Raw genomic sequence first — 23,638 nt, 5'->3', positions numbered from 1 at the left:
TTCTTTTTGAAGGGCTTATTTTTTTTTTTACTGAGGGATTTCAGCTGAATCAAAGCGTGGAGCGATAGAAGCATTTCACATACGTATCACTCCATGTGATCATGAATGCTGTCTATAGCTAAAGAATTACTGGCACTGAATATAGAACAGATCACCTCTCCATGATGACGAATAAGGCTGACTTTAAAGGCTGAGAAGTTAATTAAACTTGCATTGTGGAGGACTAGCCTGGCCGGACACAACTTAATAGAATCATCAATTATTTATGGGTTTACAAGACAAACAAGACAACATGTTACTTTAAAATTAAGTATTAATTATCCACATGTCTCTAGAAGTTGAAATCCCAGAACAGTAACACAAAGACATGGGAAATGAAGGTCTGTACCAAATTTCATGACAATCCGGCAAATAATTGTGAAGACATTTCACTCAAAACCACAAATGTGAACCTCATAATGTGAACCAAATGATCACCAAAGTCATTCCAATTCATTTTCAATAACATACACAATAAAGTCTGTGTAAATCCATTGAGTCATGCTTGGCTAAAAACTCAAATAATAGTCAACAAAGGCCCAACCTATCTCACCGCTTTCAAAAAAGAGTGACAACTTGCTAACATACCTCTTATGCTGTATGTAATTACCATGGCTATATATATCAAAAGTCATATATTTTTACATTTTAAAGCTTTGATTGAGGTTTTCAAATGAAGCTTTGAATATCTTTCTTCATTATCTATGATGTTATCACCCTGAAAAATTGGTTGAAAAATGATTTTGCCTTCTTGTGGTTATATAAAGGTAATTTATGGTGCTGTTAGATCGCTGCTAAACCTCAATGTTATTACAGGTGAGTGCAGGATTTTTTGACGGCAGTGAAAATATTATTTTTTGAAAGGCTAAATGCCAACAAATATGGATTGAAGCAGAACATATTATTAGATAAAACCTGTGAATTTTGGAAATGCTTAAATCTTTTTTCAATAAATGTTGACTTTTGTGCTGGATCTTTTTTTCAGAACTGTTTTCAATACATTTTGAGAAAGAAGGGGAAAGGGAAGATGGAAGCCGGTGGAGGCAATGTTTCTGATTATAATAATTCAAATGTCAGCATTAAGAATGAAGCTTCAAAGCTTCAAATTATCCGGTACAGCCCTAATAATAAAATAGTGGATGTTAAAATAGTTTTTCCTGTCTGTAAATATAATATTTCAGTTATTGTTGATCTTCTACTGTTTTTTGTTGCTTATTTATAATACTTGTTTTTTTTATTTTCATTTTTTACTTTTATCTTGTCTTTCTTCTACTATGTCTCTTGTGTGCACTTTACTTTACCCTGCTGTAAGCCTGCAAATTTCCCTGCTGCGGGACTAATAAAGGATTATCTTATCTTATCTCTCTTATCTAATAACCAACTCCAGCAGAAAAGTTGGGTCCATAGATATTTATATGCGTTGTTTTGACAATAATTGCGTATATTGTTCTTTTTCTTTAACTAATATCATCAGTAGGGGAATTTTAATGTCGCCCTACCCTAGTCTGATGACTGAGCAGCTCACAAGGCTGTTGCTTAATGTAATTAAGGAAAGAAATGAGGCATTTCCAGACACCAAGGAAACAGAAACACCAATCTTGTGGTATTTGGGAAGTGTGCTGATGTTAGGGAAAAAATGATAACCTTCTTTAATGATTTTCTGTCGTCTGCAAATATGAAACTGCATGGTAAACCTATACTTTGCTAAAGTCAGCATAATTTGAGATATCATCCACTCATCAATAATAAAGAGGCGCAAAAATGTTTTGGTTGGTTGTTAATTGGGGGATGATATACGGTAGCGATGGCTAAGAAATTCTCTGTTTTTATGTCAAGTAAAAAGCAGTACTTTCAAATAGTTTAAAAGAGGCGATCCAAGTTTGGTAAAAGGATCATATCTCCTATCCCGTCTCCGTGTAATTTGGCCTGACAGAACAGGAGATTTTTACTCCTCTTCCCTAGCATGTCCCTCTCACTCCGGGAACAGCGACAAACCTGTCAGCTCCATTTGTCCTAATCAGTTCTCACTGGGATGTGCCGGCTACTGGAAAGTCACTGGGAATAACACTCACACTTGGAAGTAGCACACTGGGAGGATGAGCCTATGAACAACAACAGTCCGTGCCCTCTGTGCAGAGCTCTCGACCTGCTACGCCGTCACTCGTTGACCTTGATGTTGACCTTCACATGGCATGCTCAGAATCAGCTTGTTGCTTGGGATTTCTGAACTATCCTCATCTGACGTGGCATTAGGCAGTGTGCACCTCTGAAATGTGAGTGGAAGCTCTGTAAGGCAGCTGTGCACATAGGTGAAAAATGGCACCAAAAGCTAAGAGCTGAAATGTAAACTTCCGTCACTTTTATAGTTTTTAACATCAAGCAAAGGATTTAGTGAGCCCACGTTTCTTTTTCTTTTTTCTGCTTACTGCTGATAAGAAAATGTGTCACACTTCATGTGCTTCGAAAATATTTAATATGCGATATTTAGGTCAAATGAACATTGTCTCTTTTTAAAGCCTTTATCATTTAGACATGCTGTAAAATAAAGAAAAAATGATCAAGGTCTGGACACTAAAAGAGGTACCTCCTTACAAAAAAAGAGGTTTAATGACGTTGGAACTATTCACAGGGGAGATTGGTGAGTTACTGTAGCTTAGGCCGGGGATAAACTTGCTTTCTTACCACACGTTTGCGTGACACAAGCATTCATTTCTGAGGACGTAAACAACCAACAAGGACGCGTACTTAAAGTAAGTGTATCTGCGGCCTAACAACGCTCGTGCAAGTCAGTTCGAATAGCTTCCCGAACTTCTTTGTCTTTTCACTGTACTTTGGTGTTTAGTCTGTTTTGAAACGTTGTTCTCAGGATTGTAAATCATTTAAATTCAGAAATAATCATTGAAGGGTTGGCTCTCCAAGCTAGCTCGGTTGCTAACAGCTAGCTTGCTTTCAGTTAGCAAGCCCATTAGCTTGACTCCTATCTCATAACTGTCAACATATCCTCTTTTGTGAAGCAGTTTGTGTTCCAACAGAGGAGGTTAAGTGAAAGTACATTGAACAACTAACCATAGTTTGTTTGTTTCTTGTTTGTCGTTCTCTCTAGGTCAGCATGGTAGAGACGGCTTACTAACGGTTAACTGTGCAAACCCACCTACAATTGGATGAATTTAATGGATATTACCATAATATTTTGCCATTTTATAATGTGTGACCTAGCCTTTGGATCCACAGCACTCCACAGAAAAAATAAATATCTCACAAATTAATGAATTTATTATTCACACTCTCTAACTCGCTCGCTTAATTAGCAAATCTAAGGGGGAAAACTGGTTTTAAATGATCTTTCCATCCTTTTAGGTCATGATTAATTTAATCTCAGCTCATCACAGCCTTGATATATTTGCCAACCCTGTCCCATCTTGTTGCCGTTCACATTTCATTCCTATTCCATTTCAATACCAAGTCATTATATTTCATGCTGAGCATAAAAGAATAGAAGCCAACGTTGTAAATGTTTAACTTCAAGGCTCCCAAATTGCTAAACGAGTCGAGCTCCACTTTTGGTAAAACAAGCCAATAACAGTACAGACTGAACCAGGATCACTCACATACCACCTATCTTTGATAATACTAAACTCGGAAGGGTGCTTCACTGTCTGTGACACTGTGTGTCCTTGTTGAATTAAAATATTCCCTGGAGCGGCTATAACTGCACTAATGACTAGATGTTATATGCTGTGAGTGTCTCACAATGGGGAGGCACTGGTATTGATCAACAACCCTGTCAACCCCTCAGATGTAATTTGGTCATTTTACAGCTGAAAGGCAGTAAAAGTTATATTAGCCACTTTAAAAAAACATGAATCCTGGCCGGTAGGTACAATTTTAATGCTCATATAAGAACCTTAAGCACAAGGCAAAATGGATTCATTATTTATGACTGCATATTCAAAACAGGAATAACAGCATAATGAGGCCAAAGTGTTAGGACTACTTAACTGGAATCATAAGAGGTTTAGTGGCATAAATTCTTAATGCAGACATTTTGTGGCTGTTTGAAATGTTGATTGAAAAGGGCCAAAAGCAGCTAAAAACAAACATTTCAGGCTCTCAATGAAAACAGCTCTACAATGACTCGACCTCACCACAAAGTTTATAGTTTTATAGTTTTGGAATGGCTTGTCATTGCGTGACATTGCGTGTCAAGAAGCGACGGCAGAGGTGAAAGCGACGGCAGAGGGAATGCCGCGGGGCCAATTAAATCCTCCGCTCCCATCTCCGATTGCATTTGTGACATCAACACCGCCACAGTTTGCGCCCTCATCCCCCCTGCATCAGTTATGCAAATGGTGGCAATTTCACATGAATGGCAGATCGTCTTCCTGAAATGAGGATGGGCAAGGAGGCGAAAATGAAAAATGGAGGACCAGGCCGAGACGCGGGAGCCAGTCAGCCTTGAAATGATTTAATTTAAGCGAGTTGACTTTGATAAGTTTGCATTTTAATAATGAATACTATGACTGCTTCAGGGGTCCAGTTGCAAAGAAGTAGCATACTTGGCATAAAAAAGGAGCAAAAAAAATAGAGACTAACAACGCAAGTCAGTCACTGTAGGACAAAACTCATTGTCTGAATGTCCTCTGTGTGTTAGTGTGTGTGTGTGTGTGTGTGTGTGTGTGTGTGTGTGTGTGTGTGTGTGTGTGTGTGTGTGTGTGTGTGTGTGTGTGTGTGTGTGTGTGTGTTGATCTATCGTAAACAAGAAGTTCTTTGGACTTTTTTGACTCTGGAGTTAAATTCGCTGCCAGGGGAAAACGGCTTCAACCTATTATGTAAGATTTTTCAGTTTTTCCAATATGCCATCTCTGGGGTGTATGCATATTTAATGAGGCCTTTGCTTCGGTGAGATTTTATACTGAGGGATTTCAGCCTCCTGTCATTATGAGTGATTGTGCTTCCTCTTGGCATATTCCAGTTGGATGTGGCAATAAATATCTGTCTATCCCCCCCCAAAGCACCACTGATCTTATTATGATTATGACTTTTTTTTCTGCCGCTGTATATTCAAAACCTGTCGCATTATATCATTTATGATTCGGTTCTTACAAACTCGGCAGTTCGTCACACAGGAGTGTATTTTTATTGTACGCTGTACGTTAGAAGGTGAAGTTACAGCACATGCTCTATGTTAGAGAGGAAAACACAATAAAAAAATGACAAGACGTGTTTCTCAGAGCCTTACAAAAAACAGCTGTGAACAACGGCTTGTGTTTTTTCGCAGCAAGTCAACTTTAATTTAATGGAAATGCTGCATTTAGTAGATCCACTTGTGGGGGCGAGGTACCAAATGCTAATGTGTTGGGTCAACTTCAATTCTGGGGAACTTTGACATGCTGATTTTTTCTGAATCTGTTAAGTCGAACTCTTCCGTAATTTATGTGAATAGACCTTAAATGACATGCTGGAAGTTAAAAACAAGCAGTACATTAAGAAGCAAGAATTTCTTGGATTGTGGGGCCTTCTTTGCTGCAGGTCAGATGACCATTAAAGTTAAAAGTTTGGGTCATATCTTTTTCATTTCTATGGACATCCCTGGTTTGTGATGATCTAATATGTCCTAATGAGCGAGTCGTCCCTCTCTCAGCCACCACTCTCTGATAATGAATCGCTCAAAGAAGGAGGTCATCTCTTACTGTCTGTGAGATGTACTGCTGTCTATTCCATGTAGAGCCAGCGAAGAGGTCAAAGGAATGTTTCACCTTCTCTCTCATCGTCCATTACGAGTTTATTCTATGCCGTACATGCGCCTGCATATAATTCAATTCCCTTTGGCCAAGACTCAAGAAAGGATTTTTCTTTATTCATGGGCTGGAATATGATATTGAGTAAAGTGTAATAACCTTGGCTTCTCCAGTGTCCTGAAAAGGGCAATCTTAAAATGTCACTCACAGAGTCTCTGTTCACATTTCCTTTCTTCTTATTTGTCTTTCACACAGTTATTACAGCAATGCTTTACACTGCTGTTGTATTGATTTCCAACCCACCTCTAAATTGAAAATAATAAATATTTTCCTTTTCCTTTCCCCTTCTTCACCCTGTTTCTTTTTGACAAAATACAGAAGCCAATTACATAAAGCTGCAATATATACACTATGGCCTGATTCCAATTCTGGCCCCTACATCTCCCCACCCACTTCCACTCCGTTTCGAGGGTCCGGCATATTAAGTGCCATCCAAAACCATGGAGAGTGGAAGTGGAGTATACAACAGCAAGTCTACATCAATGCTAACTTCACCAACTGCCCATACTGACCACATGCAACCCCATTTTTTGTGTTGGACATGGAACACGCTCTGTACAAATGGTACAAACCCTTCATGCAACCATTTATTCGTAAACTGCTCAAACTAAGATCAACATTTTATATTGTCATACAGATGTTAAGAAGTTGAAGGTGATTGTGTTTAGGACCAAATATCCCCTCATATCTAGTCTAGAAAACATGAGATGTTCTCATTTGATTGTTGTATGTATAAAGAGACTGTTGCAAAAACCAAGCAGTTCATAAACATCAGCATAAAAAACCCCAAGAAATGCCACCAAAGAGGCTTGAGAGTCTTATCATTATTCATCCGAAAGATGCTGGTATGCAACCATGATCACGAAGAGTAACGACATGTCCTGTTCCTGCCAGAGAGAAGGAAGTTTTTTCCAAAGCTTGCTTCTGTATTTATACCCTTTATCTTAAAAAAAAGGGGTTCACTCTGTCTGTGGTACGGTCGGATTGGAATTGGTTGTGTTTTTCACAAAAGCTTGTACACAGTTATGTATGAGGCAACATGTAAGAAACTGAACCTTTGAAGCTTTAACCTTGGTGTTGACTTGTTCTTCAATGTCAAAAAAAGTCCACAATATCTTCTTTTGAATCATTTGAACAAGGTTGAGTCTGCATGAGCAGCCACAGGAAATGAAAACTGAAAGTCAAGTGAAGTATTTGAGGCAACATATGTCCGCACATGTTACTCACATCCCCAAATAAAGAGTAGCCAGAACATTACAGGGTCAAAGCTCATAAGAAACCCCTAATGAAGTTTGAATGACTAAAGCTTTTGATTCTTGACAAACCCTCAGTTTTTATCCATCAAACTACTGAGAAAATAGTCCACTTTTTTCAGGAAAAATCTGTGTTTTTTAGATTTCAGAGATGTTTTACGCATTAATAACAATTCCCCACCTTTGTGTCTCGATCTGTTAGTCGTGCAGTCTGCGCTTGGCAAATTGACAAAATGAGAAGCACACACACACACACACACACACACACACACATGCATCATGTGAACAAGCATACACAATGTACTATGTTAATGGACTTAAATGTCATGAGTCTTTTAAAATGTCAGTGCACTCAATTTGAAAATAACGTAAGAGCAACCAGGTGCGGAAAAAGATCCATAGTGTTGTAGCTTATTCTAGATTTGTATACATCAACACTTCAAATTTCAATGAAAAATACAGTATCTTTCAAACAGGGCAAATGTTTCTTCCCCCCTCCCTGATATGATTATGGAAATAAAGTAATTTAAGCGTACAAACACAAGCTAAAACTCAATCATTTCACCTCTCTCTGCCAGTGGAGCAGAACATTTCTCTTAGAGCATGACAGATTACATCCCTGCCTTATGTTTTATGTTTAACTGATGCTCATTGAACATCATACATCTTTGCAAACAGCTTTAATAAAATACATTCTCTTAGTGCCAACGCTTATATTTGGAAAGTGGACCTACTTAACTACTTTATTATAATTTAGAAGCACTCACATTTTGTATTATTTGTGTCGTATGGAATCTCAGAGGAAATTATTCCACATTTACACTTCACATTTGATTTGTTATATGTAAAACACAAGAAGAGCTTTTAAAATATGATGCATAGTTAAAGGTTGAAATTGGTGAGAGACAGAAATCAGTTGGCATTTTTTCTTTTCAGTTTTCAGTCTCTTAGCCAAATGAGGTAAATAAGAAGTCATTAGTACAAATTAGAATAAGATATGCAGTCACCATCATCCTTTATGCAGAACTTAACATAAAAGTCTATTACTTTGCTTGAGTTCTATATAAAACATTCAGAGAATTGATAGAGCAGCAAACAACTAAGATTAAAGGAAGTAATGTCTACCTGAGCAGAGAATGAAGTTGCTCTCTCTCTATGTGTGTTGTAATCCTGCCACATGTGCATGTAAGTGCATGTGTGTCCATGTGTGTGCGTCCCACTGGCTAGCTAAGCGCCACTGCACTGCTAATAAAGGCGATGGCGTCATTGAAGAAGCGTACACCCAACCTCCCACAACCCCCTCTGTCAGCACTGTTGCTGTTGGCACTGTTTCCACCGTTAGCACCGTTAGCCTCTAGCCAGCAGCCCAGCTCATCTTGATATTATAGTTTTTATTATGTATAATAATCTGCTATGAGCTAGTTAAGAGATTAAACGGGTGCATGAAAAAGATACACATGAAAATTTGCTACGCGGGATATGAGACTCCACAGTAGCCGGCAGCTGCAGAACGAAGGCAGTGTGAGGTATTTTCCTCACTGAGAGGGCCCGCGGGCCGAGAGCTGTGATACCTGAGGGGACATTTTCACCGCAGCTTTGAGCTGATGTTTCAAGGAAAGGGTTAACTCTCAGCTCCTTGCTCTCATCTTAGAAAAATCCTGCTGCTGCTGTTCAACTCTGGAGGAATTATCATGTTGAACCCCCCCATGGCGTTATGTGCATGCCCATATATATGTTGGTATACAGTACCAGTCAAAGGTTTGGACACACCTTCTCATTCAATGGTTTTTCTTTATTTCTTTATTTTTTTTTCTACATTGTAGATTAATATTGAAGACATCCAAACTATGAAGGAACATATATGGAATTATGTGGTAAACAAACAAATGCTCAACAAACCAGAATATATTTTATATTTTAGATTCTTCAAAGTAGTTGAATGAGAAGGTGTGTCCAAACTTTTGACCGGTACTGTATACTACAGGTTCCTTCACATGCAGACAGTTTGTGCACATGCGTTCTGTTGTACTTGGGGACCAAATATTATCACAAGAGGAGACATAAGAGGGGTTTGTTGGTATTATGGTTATTATAATTGATTGTACTGTGATGAGGGTAAAGGTTCAGGTTAAGGGGAACGTATAGTTGCTGCAAAAACAAACAAATACATACTGGTAAGCTTATTAAGACCAACATGAATGTCTGAAGAATAAAAATGTGCCACACTCTTTGCAGAATCAATATCAGATGTTTATAAGTGTCTATATTGCTTTTTTTTCAGCGCTCCTGTTATTTATCAATTCTCCAAAACATCTTGCTGAACAAATTAAAGATTGTCTTTGTCTTTATGATGAATTGCTGCTTCTAAAGACAGATTTTTCCCAATCTGTCTTCATGGTTTATGTATTTTCTTGTATTTTTTTTTTTCAGTATTACAGCCAACTTCAAAATGTTATTTTCACTTTCCTGCCAGGCTCGTGGAGTAGAACAATGAACATTACAAAAAAACTAAAACTAGTGCGCCATTGTATGTTTCTGTAAAACAATGGGAACGTTGAATGTGGTCATTACTGAAGCCTAAAATACGTTTCGTAAATACGTTTCATATTAGTTTTTCAGGTTTGTATGTAGTTTGCAGACACACATGACACATTGGTTAGGTTAAGGCAACAAAACCGCTTGGTTATAGTTAGAAAAAACCTCAAGGTTTGTGTTTATAATAAAATAACAACGTAAAGTAACAAACGTAACAATAAAATAGTAATGTAACTAGCATAGATAAATATGGACCAACCTTAGACTTTCTTACATAACAAGCATAACAAGGTCACGTAACAAATGTAAAATCAACATTTACTTTTGGTTTTAAGCGGGACACGTACATCGGTCTCCTGGGTGAAAGTTCACTGTTTGTTTGACCCATCCCCCTTCTAGTGCTCTCGCTTTTTATACTCATTATGCCACGTAACTTTAAATAAACATCACTTGCTCTGATCGAATGAAAAAACTTTGGCGTTTAACGTATCCGTGGTTTGCAGAAACACACAATGTACATCATACTTTTTTTTCCCCTTGTGAATGGGCTGAAAAAACTGCAATGACAGACGCAGATTTGTATGAGCTCATGCATTGATTCTAATACAGCATGTTCCTATTCATTGCTAGCATGTTGATGCCTTTAGGGGTTTTGATGCACTCAACCACTGGATACAGTAATAGTAATGCATATATGTTTATGTGTATTTGTGTACATAGAAGGATTTAGAGCAGCTCCATCCTCTGATGCAAAACCCAACCAAGCACACAATCTTACATCTTTTCATGAAGTGTGTGTATGAGAATAAAAAAGAAAGAGAGCGGCTGGATTAAAACATCAAAGACCCTTTTGAGCTCCCCATTCACTGGCTTTTTGTTACCATCATGCTTTGGTTATATCAAGCATCTATCACAAGTTAGCACTCAGCACATCGTGTCCCAGAATCAATGGGAGCGTCATTAAAGCTAAAGTGATTTCTAACAGCACAAGTATGAGACCACGCAGAGACGCGTGAAATTTGGAAATGTCAAAGTGAGCCTTAAAAGACTGATTTATCAACTTTTACATTAAGATGAAATCAGATCACAACAAAGAGAACTTTACATTGTTAGCTGCAGCCAAACCGCAGCGGGACTCTGACAGGATTAGACTTGGTACAATAGCACCCTGCAGGTAAAGAGAAATACGGACGGTCAGAGTGTTGCTAATTGGAAAATTAGAAGCAATTCGATTGGCGGGCCTCTGCAGGTTACCTTCACCATCGAATATATGACAACTTAATTTAATTTCCACTAAAAAAACAGCTCAAATTATCTATAGCCTGTCTGGTGAGTTAAAAGTGATGGACTGAAAAGGATTTTATTCTTTTACTTATTAAAGCCCAAATGCAGTGAAAGCGATAATTGACTCGCCTAATTTGATGCAGGTCAATTGATGCACTGCAGGCATCAGATTTGAAATGCCAACACCAAGGAACCAGCAGTATTTTGGGGAGAACGTCTCCATGTAGGCAATGTTTTTGTGTATTACAGATCGCTGTTAATAATCTAATAATCTAAATAATGATGATCCTGGTTCAAAACTATAAATTGGATTAAAGATTAAGTTATTATTATGCTTGATGAAAGTTTGACTAAATAATGTGAAATTGAAAATTGAAACAAGTTAGGAGTAAAGGAGTCAAAGCAGGTTGAAGTGCCTCACGACGCTTTTGGTTCGACCGTTTAAAACGATAAGTATAATTCAACAGGCCTTTCAGTATGTTTGGGCCTTTAAGCCTATGTAAGAAAACGCGTTAATACTAAGTTGTGAAAGAAGAAATTATGCATCTTTCTTCTTGCAAATGAAAAGTTAAATTCTTAAGCAATGAAACGCACATTCGCTCAATACAATTAAATACACTCAGTAGATTTGCTGCCACAGCCTTACTTCGTAAAAGGAATAATTATAGAGCCAAAACAAGTACATTTCAGAACTTCACAGACAATGAATCCATCAAACATACTTTCATTTTCTGTGTCGGTAATTTACTCCTAAAAGGTATTAATCAGAAAACAATTCACACGTTGTGCAGAATGCGGCAGCTTAACAAAATAAAACAAAATTACTCCTCTGTATAGTCTCGGCAATGAACATTTGTCTATATGAACTGATCATGTATTCATATGTGATTTTGTGTTTGCGTGTTTTCTCTTTTCCTAGTAAAACACTGAACTGGTTTTGTTAAAAGAGCTCAATTCAAAATTCGGAGCATATCTATGTCTTGCCTCCACACAGTTCTCAACATGGCGACTCCGGAAGCTAACGGCTATAACATTCATTTCACAATCATCACTTGAAATGATGAAGGCACTTTGCCAATGACAAGGTACTACAAAATGTAAACCGTGCTTTGGTGTTTCATTTTTACCTCTTTACTTAAGATTTCATAAACTTATTTAAAAGGTGCTAACATCGCTACAAATGCTGACAGAGCTAACGGTGTTTAACCGAGGACAGATGCCAGGATGTGGAAATTTCGGTTACACAACGACGCCGTATGCCCTTTAGTGCACAACTACATGCTGTGACCGTGTACTAGGTGTTAATCATGATGCACTGATTTGATTTAAATGGATTAGTTGTGCAGAAATGAATGCCAAATATAAATCAACTCCACCAATTACCCTCTGTGTTATAACTGCTATTCCTGTGACATGAAAAAAAAAAAAGAAAATGCATCCTGCTGTAAAACATACTGGAACGATGCATCAAGCGTTAAGCAACAGACTCTGGTTTGATTCAAACGGATTTGCAACACGGGAATCAATATCCAATGTGAATCCATAGCGGGTGATAAGTCGGATTGCCGCCCGGGGGGGGGAGTCGGCATCATCTCCTTACTCTCTTGTCAGTATGCCTCAGCAGCCGCATCCTGTGCGCTCTGAGTAATATGACACAGACACAGTGAGGGCGAGTTCACGCTCACTGAGGGAAAGGGAGAGGAGAGAGATACTGATGTGAGGAGAGTGAGGAGAAGTCGGGGGGGAAAGAGATACTCGGCGATGAAGAGAAGTGAACTCAGAGAGATGTATAAAGGCGGACAAACCTCGTCCGTCACTAAATCATGTTTGTCATTCCCACAGAGAGAAAGAGAAAGAGACGCTTCGTCCCGGAGGAGCGCTCTGACTGATGCTCCTTGATGTTTTTGAGACTCTACATCCTCCATTCATTCATTCCCACTCTCAGAACATTTTATGTCTGTGTTTGTGTGTATGTGTGGACAATATCCAGGCAGACACAGAGGTGTTCGCCGTGAAAATTCAAACCAAACACAAATCGTTTCCACTACAACCACAAAAACATTCGTGTTTATTTCCAACTTGGAAACATCTGGCAACATCGCTCAAACAAATCATCATCAATTCTGACAATCACACTGGCTTTCAACAATCCCCCATTTGGCGAAACCCATTTTGAAAAAAGGTAAAATGATTGATGACCTAAACTATTGATTCATCTCAGTTTACAATTGCAGCTCTGACCTACCATACTTGCTTTAGTTGTGTGCACATACAGTTTTCCTTTTCAATGGGGGACACTTTGTTGGGCCAGGTGGTAAATACTAAAATACCCATGAGCCTCAGCTGTAGCAAAGAGAAAACCTTCGCTGTTGCATTTAATGACAAAACAGTTGCAAAATGTATCCAAAATTGACCCAGAATAGAAAGGTGAATTCATTTAAACTGTAGATTATATTGTCAGTTTTCACAATAGTTTAACGTTTAGCTTGAATCTATTATTAGCAATGCACGTACCGTAATCAGAAATACAGAAATTCACCTTGGGAATCATTATTCATTTATTATCTTATCTACTCTTTTGGTATACGTCGTTTCAATCAGGAATTTTTCGTGCAGATCCAAGCTGCATAGAAGAAGCTGTAAGTCACGTAACATTAACTTTTACTTCCAAACAAAGGGGCGCCAAAAATAGCTCATCTCAGGTACAATCCTGAAATGAAGTGGTTTAGAAAATCTGGCATGTTTTCAACCTGTCGGATCTTCTGATCTTGTGTTATTCTCGCTCTGTCACACTTTGTTGTAGCTGTATTCAAAGATATCAGCATATTACCTTGTGAGTATGATGGTATTATAAGTGATATAATGGACACAGTTAGGAGAAAAACACCCAAGCTGTAATAAACCTGAATTGCATCATTATATGTAATGCAAAAATGTTAGATAAAACTGAACGTTTTTAAGAGAAGACATTACAACGTAAACCTAAATGATCCCTTTAGCAACATTAAGAGATAGTACAGGAAAGCAGAAAGAATTTGGAGAAAAAGATAAACTTAATGATCCTTCCTGTGCCCTCAGTCTAATGAAAATCTTGCACTCTTGTGTAAAACACGCAGAGAAAACATATTATTCACACCTGACTGCCACCGACAAGACACAATCCAGCCAGGATTGTATCTCAGCCCGTGCCCTGAAGGCATCACGGACAAATGTGAAGAGTTCCTCAATCACTTTGTCAATAAATCAGTCTCCATATTGATCCCCCATCATGTGAAATCTACACCAATAGGTCCGTCAACACTGAAAACAACAGTTGCCTCCATGAAATCCTCTTCCATTTCTCTAGATTTATTACAAATGGGTTTGAAAAAGTTTCTTTTCTGGTGTTTTTCAAACCACTAGACCCAATATTCTTTCCATTATTAACCGTTATCTTTCTACTTTCTCATCTAGTTTTGAGAACGCAATTCTCCAGCCTGTGCTGAAAAAAGTCCACCCTCGAATATTTGCTTTTAAAATAATCTAAGGCCTATTTCAAAGCCTCAGTGCTTTTCAAATGTATGATTGTCGTCATTTCTAACAGCTACAGATCTTAGAAAGTAATTCATGCCTTTATTTTTCAAGCAGGCCATTTGCTTGCCTCCAGCTCATCCAAAAAGGGCTTCTTTTTTTTTTTTTAAAAACTCTATGAAATCAGATCACATCACTCCCATTCCTGCGTGTTATAGCATTGGCTCCCTGCGGGTCTTAGAATTAACTACAAGGATTGGCTCGAACATTTTAAGGCATTTTAAAGAATAGTCAGGCCCCTGGTTATTGTTGATATGTAAATCCCTCATGAGCCCCTGAGATCCTCAGACCAGAGTCTCCTGATTGTTCCACCCACTAGCTTTATTAGCAGGGGTGACCGGGCCTTTTTCAGTCTGTGACCCTCACCTTTGGAACTCCCTGCCTCAGTATTTCAGACCAGACACATCACGTCTTAAAATTAACTTTTATCAGATAGCCTTTTTTATTTATGGAATTGTCTATGTCTGGATTCTCTCTTGGTTGTATTTTTTCTTTTCTCTTAATTGTGTTACTGACGTGTTTTGTGTTAAACTATGAAATTCTTCTTGTAATCTAATTCATTTAGCATTTTTTAGTGTTGTTATATACTGTTAATAATAAATATAGTTAATATTATTGACTTTATAATTAATTCTGTACAAGAGCTCTGCGGTATGTGCTCTTATAATGATTCATTTTTCATGGGATCATTTAAAAAAGGTGTTGATTTGACGTTGTGTTCAGTTTCCAGGCTGTAGTTGAATTGCACTGCATTCTGTGTCTAAGGTGTTCCTGTTATTTTGTCCAACCCGCTGTGTATTCCCAGCGGTGCTGTCAGTGTCCAAGCCCCTCCAAACCCTTTCCCTCTCTCCCTCGTTAAACCAGCATCTGCTGAGGTAAGAGGCCTGAAACCCCAGAACACACACACACACACACACACACACACACACACACACACACACACACACACACACACACAAACACAAACAACACACACAAACACAACACACAAACAAACACACACACACACACACAAACACAAACAAACAAACACAAACAAACACAAACACACACACACACACCCCCCCCCCTCCCTTGCATTGCATTCTCTCGGGCCTGCCATCTGCCACAGAGTTGGACAAGACCCCACTAACACGGCAGCCTCACACACACACACGCACACACACACACACACACACACACACACACACACACACACACACACACACACACACACACACACACACACACACACACACACACACACAAGCTTACTCGCTCATTTTAAACCCTTGCAATTGCTGGAAAACCTCGCCAGTACAGATGCACATGAATGCACAACAAACACACAAACACACACACACACACACACACACACACACACACACACACACACACACACACACACACACACACACACAACCCGAAGTTAGCCAGCTGCATACTTAATGAGGAGCCCCCCCATGAACAAAACAGCTTGCAGGGTCATTATGGTTTCGTGGTTTCGAGCGCAGCCCCGACCCCGCTGCACAGAGCCGGTGAACTCCTCCCCTCCACCGTGCAGGCTGGCCCCGAAGAGGAGGAGACAGGGAGGACGGAGAGGGGAGGACAGAGGGAGAACAACAAACTCTAATTACTCCTCTGTGGCTAACGGGCCCTTCCAGCTATTCTTTTTTTGGGGGGTTCCAGTGGTAAAGAGAGAGATAGAAGGAGGAGAAAGGAAAGAGACCTGTGCTGATTGAACATGAAACCTCTCCCCCCTTCTGTCTCCTCTCCTCTCTCCCTCTCTGTTTGTTGTACATGATGCCCCCCCTTCACTTTCGCTGCAATTGTTCATCACCCCTCAGTTATCCTCGATGAATAATGATGTCTCCTCGTGGAGAGAAGGAGGCAGAGGAGCGAGCCTGAGGCCAAAGCATTCTGATGGTCTAAGCATTCCCCCAGTTACTCTCTGCTCATGCAAGATCAACAGAGCTACCATGAGGGAGGGAGGGAGGACGCCTGAGCTTCATCCTGCGTTTCCATTCTCTGGGTGTTTGTTTGTTGTGTTTTACTCATTATTTACAATCTGTATCATCCAAAAAGTCCCTCTGCATTTCATCGTCCTGCAGTTATACAAACACAGAGGCGGGACCAGAGAGGACTGTTGAACAACGCCGCTGTTGTCTTTGACAAACAGACCTGGGCTAAATTTGCCACATCATGTCAGCTCTCTGGGGACATTCGGTCTCGCCGATGGCCCCCCCTCCCGCGCCACGCTGCCATCGTCGTCACGGTCACCCGGACGGAGCCCGTGGAGGGGCAGAGCCACTTGAGGAGAACGTCCTTCCTCGAGACGCTAAAGCTGAAGAGACAGCTGGGCCTCGCTCCAGAGTCTCCGGCTATTTACCAAAAAAAAAAACAGGCTGCTCAGTTCATGGCAGCAAGCCATATTTTTGTAGGTTTATTTGCTCTTTTTTTGCCGGATTCCCCAAATAGATTTGAATCCATCGTCTGGACATGGCTATGGTTGATTGACAGAAAAATGAGTTCTGCCGTTAGTTAGATCGCTTAACTGGAGAAAAAAATAAAATAAAAAAGAGGCATATTTGGATAATTCTTCCAATAAAGTGTTATTTTCTTGTCATATCCCACAAGCTAATAAAATCTTTTACAACCAGGCCATGTGCAGCATTACGGCCCCGCTGTAATAGAGCCCATTAAAGACACATTATCTGGTTCAGTGTGTTGCGCTGCCTGTGCCGATGTAGGATGAAATGGGCCATTCTAATCCTCATTAACATAGCTAATTTCACACGAGAGAAAGTTGATAGTGGGTGTCAAAACCATTCAAAGGTCACCCAAGCAAGCGAGATCATTCGATGTGCAAGTAGGCACATGTGTGTGTTTTTAAAGGCGGTTGTGCACACATGTTCTACCTGTTTGAACATCCATCGCAGTGTTGTGAAGTGTTTGACAAAAAAAACAGGCACAGCAGGCGGAGCGGTGCGTGACACAGTGGATGAAGTTGTCAGAGAGAGCAGATGATGGTTGATACGCATACGGAGAGAGAGAGGATGGGAAAAAATGAGAAAAAGAAGTGACAAGGAGGAGAAAGGACAACAGATATTCATCCTTCCCCTCTAGCTCTCCTTTGGTCGGAGGGATGAAAGTAGCTCCTTCAACAGACATGGACACGAGGGGGAAAAGAGGTGATTGGCACCAAGATGCAGTCATGTGACCTTTAAAAGGGGACAATTAAGTGAACGTGACACTCTTCCTGCCAGCTGTGTTTGGCCGTATGTCATACGAAGAGAGGCATTTGGTGATAAATCAAAAGCAAAGACATTTTTTGAGTTATTTGAGTCAGATAGCACTGATTTACAGCTCAAAATATGATAAGATGTAAACGTGAAAGCTAAAGTGTTTACATATAGTCACAGAAATGCTGTTAGGCCACCTTGACATCTAAAATAACAACTTTAAAAAATGGATAATTAGATGTCTCTTGACTTATAAATCACCAAAAGAATGGACTTTTGGTGATTTATGATTTCAATGTTTGACACGACAGATGAGTTTAGTGTTTCAGGCGTCAGTAAATATAGGAAATTGCAGAGAAACAAACATGAGTGTCCTAATTGGCAATAACTCCACAACCGCTTGCTGATGTTACGTATAGAGTAGCATGTGTTGCAACAGAGAGTAACTCGCTCAAATCACAAAAGCTCGACAATCTTTGACAACTCTTTGAAGCAGCTGGACGGCAACCACACTTCAAATGGGGAGGAGAAAGAACTAAAAAGAAAACACAAGATGTGTGTTTTGTTCTTTGACAACTCACTTGGTCACCCTCCGGCGTGCGGTGATGCTGGCCACGATGACGCTCTCCGGTCTCGGGCTGGCCACAGCCTTGAAAGTCCCCCTCCAAAACTTCTCAAAGAGCTGCTTCTCCTCCAGCTGCTGGAAGCCGACGGTGCTGCTGGTGATGCTGCTGCTGCTGATGATGCTGCTCTGCGATCCCAGGGACGGTGAGGGGCCACAGGGGCCCGGCTGAAGGGAGCACGGGGGCTGCATCTGTGGTTCTTAGTCTCCAAAAGCGCGAAAAAAAAAAAAAAAAACTCCAATAAGAGTCTACACACTCATGGAAAACACACACACACTCGCGCGCCGGTTTAGTCGCTCAGGAGCTGTCCAAGTACTGAATTCCAAAAAACGTCCAGAGCGCAGCGACTGTTTCGCAGCTTCCTCTCGTCTCACAGCGGCGGGTCAGTGTGTCAGCGCGTCTGTCCGCTCCTCAGATGGAGGCTTGGGGAGAGGAAACAAAAGCTGACCCTCTCCAACTGGAGGCTGGGTATTGTTCTCCCAGATGAGGGGTGTGTGTGGGGGGAGGATTGAGTTTCTTTCTCCCCGCCTCTCCTCTTCAGTCACATCTGCTGCTTTTTTTCTTTTTTTAGGGGACGGGGGTCGGGGGTTGTAGGAGTCGGAGTGCCTCCTTCTTCTTCTTCTTCTTCTTCTTCTTCTTCTTCTTCTTCTTCTTCTTCTTCTTCTTCTTCTTCTTCTCTCCCTGTCGGCAGCCTCACACAGAATAAAGCATCACTCACGGGAGATGGATCTCTATTTCAGTCCAGAGGAGTCAGACAGACAAAGTGTGGTTTTTTTTGTCTTGAGTGCAATGTTTTGGTCTAGAGAGGATGGTGAGGATGGTGCACCCCCCCCCCCGCCCCAAACGCACACCCTCCCAGCGCCGAGCAGGTGTCGAGGCAAGTGTCGCGGCGTGTCTGAGGGCAGGCGTGAACGAGCGTTGAGAGAGAGAGAGAGAGAGAGAGAGTGTGTGTGAGAGTGTGTGAGAGTAGAAATCGAGTGAGGAGCTCAGCTGAGAGCGGCTTGTTTTGTGTCTCTCAGCTTGTGACGTCAAAGTCGGGGGCTGGACGCTAAGGGAGAGGGACACCTCCTGTCATCCTCTCTCTCTCTCTCTCTCTGTTACACTTTAATCACTCTACTCTACCCTTGATTAGAGTCACTTCTCATCCTGACGTGTCCTTGCATCAGTTTTCTTTCTTTCTCTTTCTTTATCCGTCTCTTTCATTCTCAGTGTTATTGTATCTCTTGTTTCCTCCCTTCCTTCCTTCCTTCCTTACTGTTTCCTGATCAGTTCTTCTGTCCTTTATTTCTTCATCTTGATGCCTCCTATAATTCGTTCCTTTCAATATTTCTTTCAGTAATAATAGATTAGTTGATCGACATAAATTAAATTTGCAACAATTTTTCTCATCGATTCATTTCTTGAGTCATTTTTAATGCAGGAGCTCCAAATATCTTTATTTTATTATTATTATTATTATTATTATTATTATTATTATTAGTTTAAATAAAAAATCATTGTTTATTGAATATCAAAATAACCACTCAGAAATTCCTAATCTTTTGTATTTCTTTGTTTCTGCTATATTAAACCTACTGCAAACACCACAACTGTTAAACAACCAGCAAATGTTGCTGTTGCTGCTGAATAAAGTCAAACTTATACCTCGATAACTTTATTTATCAAATATAGAAACTAGTTACAAAACTACAAATCATCGTATCGAAAAAGAGGTGGATCAACAATGTTCTCACCCAGTCTCATCAATAATTGAACATTTCCATGAATGGATGGTTAGATATTGTAAGCTATCCCATGAGTAGGTGATTATTGATATGTCTACTCTACATATAGTCTGCAGTGTGTTGTAAACTCCATCTTTTCTTGTCCTCTTCCCACACACACACACACACACACACACACACACACACACACACACACACACACACACACACACACACACACACACACACACACACACACACTCCATCAGTGTCTTGGACAAAAGGCTGAGTGAATCAGCATAACAAAAGGCCTGGCTCAGGGAGGACCAGTCAGAGCATGCGGCTGACACAAACCTCCCCCCTGGGGGTTTCAGCTTGTCCCTGCCGTCGGATACCTCCTCCTCTCTTCTCCTCTCCAGTCTGCTTCTACACGACACATAACACGGAGCAACGGCTCAACAACCTCCCCCCAAACCCTTCCTTCCCTCCCTCCCTCCCTCCCTTCCTCTCCTCTCCCTTTCTCTTCGTCTCTAATGCTGCGAATCATCAGCTTCCATTGTTGCAACACGTGGGACTCTGCCTTGAAATCTTTGGAGGGATTATTGATTACTACGGGAGGCCACCCTGTTTAGTCTACAACATGCAGCCTGTGTAATACTTTAAAGGACAAATACTATTTATAGATGGTTGGAGACAGCAATCCAAAGTTCCCCTTTGTTACCGTAACACGCTTTCTGCAGCAACAGAAGTGTTATATTCTTAAGTAAGTTTGGTTTGCTTTACAAAATAAAAATCTGTAAAAAACTCAACAGTTAAATTGTTTTATAAAAATAAATCAAAAGATTAATTATTAATTAAAATGATCATTAGTTTTAGCCTTACTATATATATCACAAAGTCCGTAAAATAATGTGAACACAATTTATTTATGTGTATACAGCGGTGGAGGTAATTATGAAGTACTTGTACTTTACTTGAGTATTTCCACATTATGCTGCTTTGTACTTGTACTGCACTAAAATATTTTTACTCCATGACATAAATTAGAAAACACGAGTTACTTGTTTCTTTGCAGCTCCATTTCAATTATACTGACTATAATCAACAAATACATGATAATGTATTACTTTTTGTGTATTTTGATGCTAATACTTTTGGACTTTTACTTGTATTGCTACACTCTGTTATTGCTACTTCTACGTTAGTAAAATATCTTCATACTTCTTCCACTGTTGTGGGTATATTAGTAGAGCACTCTTTTTCTTCAAGTGATGTGATAGTACTACAACAATCAATGGCTGAAATATGACAAACATCTATGAATGAATCTTACATGAGAATCACATGGAGTGACTACAAGTATGGATCCAGTTTTCATCAGAAAAGTTAATAAAAATATTCTGTGGAAACAGGTTAGCGTACTACCAACTCGGGCAGATAGCTGTTTTCCTTGCCGGTATATATATATATATATATTATTTTATATATATTATATATTTTTTTTTTTTTTTTTTTATATTCTTCATGCAGATTGGACAAACTGCATGAAGAATTCCACTTCCCCGAAAACAGACTTTACTTGCCCCGCACAAGCATTAATGTCAAGCCCTGAAACTACCTTTTTTTTTTTGATGGACTGAAATTTGTTCTTCCTCCCACATACTGAATGATGATGGTAAACACACATGCTCTGGATGACTTAGCCCAGGCATTTCTAAATATGGGGGATCAGTACACTACATTGTTTCTGTACAGGATTAACGAGGAACATCATACCACAATATTCCCTGGCTGTGTGTGTGTGTGTGTGTGTGTGTGTGTGTGTGTGTGTGTGTGTGTGTGTGTGTGTGTGTGTGTGTGTGTGTGTGTGTGTGTGTGTGTGTGTGTGTGTGTGAACAAGGTGTTGTAAACAAAATTTTACGCACACACTGTCCTGACAGTCATGTGAACTTGTCTTTCCCCTGATGAAGAGTTGTAGGCGTGAGCAGGAATTAATATCTCTCCCCACTAATAAAAATGCATGAAGACATAGCGCCCTACCTCGTCTGGATTAATAATGCATGTATTAGCTGATAACATGAAACCTTGATGTATAACAACGGCAGCCACGTAATGATAAGTGGCTGCTTCATCAGTGTGCTTTGCATAAAGATGGAGCAGAGGCACCCTCAAATCAAACCAGAGGGCAGAGACAAGCAGGTCCTGCACAACACAGAATATGTTTCATTTATGGTGGGGAATATCAAGCAGCCCTTTCTGCAGTGAGATGAAGTCCAGGTTATATCGGAGGGCTGTGCCGAGGGCAATGGGGGTGGTCTTCCTCCTGCTGAGTGTTTTCATCAAGTGCTTTTGCTAGCAGTGGTTTTATATGGAAAGTTGAAAAGCTGAAGGACACAAAGCTGTTGTGAGAAAAAGTCGTTTACCTGTGGAGGGACAATCATTCCATGTTTTAGCCTTGGTTTTTATATAGAGAGAATCACAGCTAGTGACAGTAACTTGTTTTGAAGTGCAACGTGCCATCACAAAGCTAACTGTGAATTAATACTTTTGATCATAATTGGTATTATACAATACTATATGTTGTGTCAAATGAATATCTAATAGTAAAGCAAGGACTTGCTTTCTCTGTGTTGTTTGCCCTCTCCAGAATCACTCGTTATATCTGCTTCACACTCAGTGAATGTTTTTCTGGGGACCCCATTGAGGGTCTCGAATTCAGACACCCAACACGTTCAATATTACCAAACTATCAATAAATGATCAAACAGCGCTCTGTGTGCAATGCCTAAGACTTGAGCATGTCATTGTTGTTATAGGTCAATGCCCAACCTTAGCCATTAGAGGTCAATGTCTAACCTTAGCCATTGAAGGTCAATGCCTAACCTTAGCCATTGGAGGTCAATGCCCAACCTTAGCCATTGGAGGTCAATGTCTAACCTTAGCCATTGGAGGTCATTGGAGGTCAATGTCTAACCTTAGCCATTGGAGGTCAATGTCCAATCATAGCCATGGGAGGTCAATGCCCAACTTTAGCCATTGGAGGTCAATGTCTAACCTTAGCCATTGAAGGTCAATGCCTAACCTTAGCCATTATAGGTCAATGCCCAACCTTAGCCATTGGAGGTCAATGTCTAACCTTAGCCATTGGAGGTCAATGTCCAATCATAGCCATGGGAGGTCAATGCCCAACTTTAGCCATTGGAGGTCAATGCCTAACCTTAGCCGTTGGAGGTCAATGTCTTACCTTAGCCATTGGGGGTCAATACCCAACCTTAGCTGCTGGAGGTCAATACCCAACCTTAGCCATTGCAGGTCAATGCCTAACCTTAGCCATTGGGGGTCAATACCCAACCTTAGCCGTTGGAGGTCAATGTCCAATCATAGCCATGGGAGGTCAATGCCTAACCTTAGCCATTGGAGGTCAATGCCCAACCTTAGCCATTCGAGGTCATGCATAATCTTAAACATTTGAGGATATTGACTAACCATAACCTTTTTAGGTCAATGCCCAATTTTAGCCATTCAAAGTCATTGCCTAGTCTTCATTATTCAATGTTAATGCTTAACTGTAACCAACTTGCAAGAGATTTGCAACTTGTTGGGTGCCATCTA

The 23,638-nt window shown here is 40.2% G+C and overlaps 1 protein-coding gene across 1 annotated transcript in view; it reads right to left on the bottom strand.

Annotated features, from left to right (window-relative positions):
• srrm4 (serine/arginine repetitive matrix 4) overlaps window positions 1-18,514 on the bottom strand; it is a 63,724-nt gene extending 45,210 nt beyond the window's left edge. The window contains exon 1 of the mRNA XM_054611832.1: window positions 18,282-18,514. Coding sequence (XP_054467807.1) covers window positions 18,282-18,514 — 233 coding nt within the window. The remainder of the gene's footprint in view (window positions 1-18,281) is intronic.
• Window positions 18,515-23,638: the final 5,124 nt, after the last annotated feature.

This window comes from Anoplopoma fimbria, chromosome 13, assembly GCF_027596085.1.
Source record: "Anoplopoma fimbria isolate UVic2021 breed Golden Eagle Sablefish chromosome 13, Afim_UVic_2022, whole genome shotgun sequence".
NCBI lineage: Eukaryota > Metazoa > Chordata > Actinopteri > Perciformes > Anoplopomatidae > Anoplopoma > Anoplopoma fimbria.
This window is presented reverse-complemented; position numbering and strand designations above follow the sequence as displayed.